This window comes from Phragmites australis, chromosome 7 (genome assembly GCF_958298935.1).
Source record: "Phragmites australis chromosome 7, lpPhrAust1.1, whole genome shotgun sequence".
In the NCBI taxonomy this organism is placed as follows: domain Eukaryota; kingdom Viridiplantae; phylum Streptophyta; class Magnoliopsida; order Poales; family Poaceae; genus Phragmites; species Phragmites australis.
Window position 1 is genome coordinate 26,215,714 of NC_084927.1, and position 4,734 is coordinate 26,220,447.

At 42.8% G+C, this 4,734-nt stretch overlaps 1 protein-coding gene across 1 annotated transcript; it reads left to right on the forward strand.

Annotated features, from left to right (window-relative positions):
* Positions 1-1,687: 1,687 nt before the first annotated feature.
* On the forward strand, positions 1,688-4,734 carry LOC133923544 (protein POLYCHOME-like). Its single transcript, XM_062368828.1, has 4 exons — positions 1,688-1,908; positions 2,002-2,054; positions 2,165-2,440; positions 3,832-4,734. Exons 3-4 carry the CDS (start codon positions 2,171-2,173, stop codon positions 4,249-4,251), a joined length of 690 nt encoding a protein of 229 aa, XP_062224812.1. The 5' UTR covers positions 1,688-1,908; positions 2,002-2,054; positions 2,165-2,170; the 3' UTR covers positions 4,252-4,734.

The window sequence follows — 4,734 nt, forward strand, 5'->3', positions numbered from 1 at the left end:
GGTCACGGTTCTGACCATCACTAATTAACCATAGGTGACGGACCTTCGACAAAGAAGGTTCAAAGGATAAAATATCTAGTTTCTATCACAACTACATGATAGGTGAGGCAATAAGGGAGCTACGTGCGCGAGGGGAGGTCGCAGGTTCGAGGCCTACGGAACGCAGACTGAAAAATTGATTGAAAAGCAGCGTAGCTTGTGGGGCATATGCGATGAGCCTCTGCGTTGAGATGGCTCGGGTGAAAAAAAATATTTTTTTTGACTTTTTTCGTGTCAAAAACACGAAAAAGTTTTATAAGTCATAAGTGACAGGTCAATGTTACGTTTCGTCACTTATGTTCAGTCATTAGTGATGAGTTACTGTTACAACTCGTTACATATGATCTCATAAGTGACGGGTCACGGTTATGACCTGTCACGTACGACCTCATAATTGATGGGTCTTAACCCATCACTAATAACGACTCATCAATAACGCGTTCGGGGTGATAGGTGCGGGACCCGTCACTAATGCTGATTATCATCCGTCACTGAAGCCCTTTTTCACGTAGTGCCAAGGGGCTAACAAAACATGGCTTGTCACAATATTGGTAGTCAACCAAACAGTTGGTTAAAAATATATAGCGTGACTAACTTTAGACGTGACAAACTTAGACGCGAACCAAACAAGCCTACAATATTCTTCCAAAGTTTGTATAAGATTAACCAGTCAATTTTTTTACTATAAAAGTGTGACAAGACTAAATTCAGGTAGCAATATGTGACAAAATTAGTCATCAAGGGTGTGTTTGGCTGCTTACATATGGCTTAGCCTGACCCATAAGATGCAGGTAACAGGTGTTTGGTTGCCTGCATGCCACCCTGAGCTTGGCTCTTGGGATGCAAATGCATGTACTCAGCTTGGCTCTGTAGATACGTGGAATTTGGGCATTTCTGTATAGCCAGGCTTACTGGATGCATCCTGGTGTCCAACTAATGATGTTATTAGTACATATTAAATGATATTAATGTATTTCGAATAATATTAAGGTTTAATAAGATAAACTAAGGACTATAACAGTACAATGACATAAAATAAATATTATAGAAACATTTATTTGTACACTTTTATCTGATGTAATATGATTTCGTACGGGCAACCAAACACTATTTTTTTACTCACAGATACGAGCCTGACTCAAATATACAAGCAACCAAACGCACCCAAAACAAACGCCTAAACACGTCCTAAAGTGCAGGTGATGCACGTGCAAGCGCAAAAATTTAATGTGTGATTGGTTGTCCGTATGAGTCCTGCCTGTATGGATTATATATGTAGGTTGAGCGAAGTCATATTTGTTGAATAGAAGAGTATTTGTTTGAGTGTATCTATCTGGACAGGCTGACATGAGTTCCTGTTTTGTTAACCGAATCTGAGGATACAAACGGATACAAGAGTTGAGAATATAATTAGTTACTCATATGAAGATGAATTTATGATATTAAATAGTGAACCCATCTATATGAGCGGATGCAGAACTTACACCATAGGTCATGTTGTGGATGGAGCTTCCCTCCTAAGCTAAGCTGCGAGCGTATATTTATATCCACCTGTCCAAGCTAAAACAATTTATACATATAACTAATCACATTTCTCTAAAATTATACGCATACATTGAACCAGAATTCAAGCAACCAATCACACGTTTAGCTCATGGTTCAAAATTTTCAATTTTCAGCATCCCGCCCGTCGCCTCCCATGTCCCCCTTCGCTTCGGCTATTTCCTCTCCCCGCTAGAGCCCCTGGCACCACAGGCCCAACTACCTGAAACCCTGGAGATTTACCCAAAGGTTTATCGCTCGATTCGATGTGGTAGTCGCATCATAGGGGTCCGAGGCGCCCAGATCGGAGAACGAGCGGAGCAAATCGTGAGGAATTTTGTGGATTTTAGGGCCGTTTATTGCCTCCTCCGCCCATTTTTTTTGGTGTTTTGATGCGTTTCCTGGGTCCTGTTTCTGCAGATCTGGTGAAGCTCTAGGACCAAAGGTTGGAGCTGGGGCAAGATTTGCACCATGTAAGTGAGGAAAACGAGATTTTTTTAGGTCGACCCGTTTCCAGATCTTTTGATGTGTTTGTTGGGATCTCACCAGTCTGTCTCTCTTCTGATGCGTGCTTCTTGCACAGCTCTAGATGCCTGAAATGAGGGACGGGAAGAGGTTGCCCCTCTCCGACCTCTCGGGTGGAGGTGGAGGGTTCTTTATCAGGAGGGTGGCCTCGCCGGGAGCCCGGGCGGTTCGGGGCGCCGGGAAGCCATTGGCGCGCCGGTTCATATCGCCCTCGAACAACAAGGAGAACGTACCGCCGGTTTGGGCCGTGAGGGCTACGCCGCCAAAGAGGAGGAGCCCGCTTCCTGATTGGTATCCGAGGACGCCGCTCCGTGACATCACGGCAATTGCAAAGGTGAAGGGCGGTGCAGTATTGTTATGATGTGAGCGATTTAACTGTTTCAAGATCTTATTGCTTCAATGGCTATGTTCTTTAGGATGTGCGCTGTGTTGTTGAAGGCTTAATTAATGATCAGATTTTGTGATTGTCGTTGACCTGCTAATTCTAAGCGGAGTGCAATTGTTAACTAAGGGGCTTGTGGGATTTCGTCAGATAGTTATCCAATGGCCTTAATGAACTGCAGTGAAGTGCTTTTACTAGCTTAATTTTACCAGGAACTTTTAGTCGAACAATACTGCTTAAAAGAATTCATGGCATTCTTCTTAAATCTTATAAGAATTAGTCCCCTGTTAATTTTTAATACATATCCAGACCTATTACTTATGTTTGGTGCCAGCTAGGGTAAAAAGGATGCTAGTGGTCTATAATTTTAAGTTATTATGCTTGGCACAAGTCAGATGTAGGGACTTCAGGTGCTGAATGCTGTCATTGATCCTTTTGAACACATAAGTTGTTTTGTTTTATGTAGTAAGGTAAGGTTCAGCCATATAGTACTGCCAGTAGCAAGCAACTGAATGAGATAAACGGTAAATCCTGCAGCACAATTTCCTACTTTCTGGTGTCCTGTAAATTGTGGGATATTTGATGAATCCAATGAAAACATTTGACTCAACGAGCTGGTTAAATTGCAGTAACATTCAAAGTGGAGTTCAAGCTATACTTCTCCATCTTGTACTTTGGATCCTATTACTACGCAATGTACAGTTTGTATGGCCAAAATTAAAGTGCTTCTGAAGTACGCTCAAATAATAATTGCTGGGTGGACAAGTTTACTTTTGATAGTTTTGCTCATATCCACGATTTTTATTCCATTGTAAAATTAATGTGTAGTATGTTTACTAGTGGATCTGGAATTTAAGTACATATGCCATCTTTGTTTAGCTATTCCTCTGCTGGACTTGCCTTTGCTGCATAATTTTATATTTTATCTATGTCATCAAGAAGGTTCAATTGTTCGCTTAGAGGCCATTACTATTTGTCAATATTTCAGTTCATTTGTTAAGGCATCTACAGTTTATCCCCACATCATTATGCCCTATTTAGCAGGGCTCTGGCTCCCAGCTCTATGTCAGATCTGGAGTTTATATGCTAAAATAAAGTGATGTAAGCCTCTATTTTTAGTCTGAAATGGAAAGAAGATAGCTCACTCAAACACCACGGGTGTACCCCGGCTTTAGCTCCACGAATTGCTGGAGCTAAGAATATCCGGCTCCAAAAATTCTTAGAGATGAAGCTTTGCCAAACATGCCCTTAGTTCATTACAAGAAGTTGAAACTAAGCATTCAGTGCATGTTTTTTCCATGCTAGCTGCCATCCTATTCTGACTATGCCACTATGCCTTGCAGGCTATTCAGAGAAACCGTTTAAGGATCGCTGCAGCTCAGCAGCAAAGCCAAAGGCCTGAGCAATCTCTGCAATCTGTGAACCTGGCTACTCCAGCACAAACAGAGGACATTCCTCACAGCACTGAAGCTTCCCCGGCTGTTGCCTCTGGTTCCGGCTCAACTGAAAGAGAAAATGTTGCGAGCCCTGCAACTATCTTGGCTGAGGACAATCTGAAGGTGTTTTCCTCGCCAGCAGAAAGCTCATCGAAGACTCCATCCAAACCAATCGATCCAGCCCTTGCTGATATTGTCGAGAGGAAATTGTCCAGCTCAATAGAGCAGATAGAGAAGATGGCGAAGAAGAACATGAAGCGAACACCGAAGGCTGCTGAACCTTCCAAGAGGGTCATCCAGAGTCGCACTCTCATGTCCATGCGATGAGTTGACTGCTCTACTTCACAGTGGGGAGAGGAGAAAGTCCATCTCAGACTTGTCCTCCTTCCCCTTGTCTGCTGCTTTCTTAGCCGCCAGCCTAACCAGCCAAGTTGCTGCTGCTCTTCTGTTGTCTTCCCTTCAACCCTGGCATGGTGCCCAGTTTTGTCTTGCTTGTTCATATGGGTCTCCATGGTTCTCTCCTTGAGAACCAACGATCATGGCTAAGGGACATTTTCTCTCTGTTTGAGGACCTAGGATTAACAGCTGCTTGTCAGGTATGCCGTCATAGACAATTGTTCGTGCTACTGCAGTAGAAGTACGCAGGCTTCTATGTATTCTAGTGGGTAGCACTTAGCAGAACAAATGAACTCTGTAGAAGTTCCTTCTTTGTGCTGTAATATGAATTAGTTGCATATGAACAATTTCAGTTTTTTGCAACTCAGGTACTCTTATGTTATAATATTGCAGAATCAGAATACCCATGCATGA

Coding starts and splice junctions, on each gene's coding strand:
- LOC133923544 (XM_062368828.1), top strand. CDS start 2,171: ATGCCTGAAATGAGGGACGGGAAGAGGTTGCCCCTCTCCGACCTCTCG. Junction 2,441..3,831: donor ACATCACGGCAATTGCAAAG/GTGAAGGGCGGT, acceptor TATGCCTTGCAG/GCTATTCAGAGAAACCGTTT.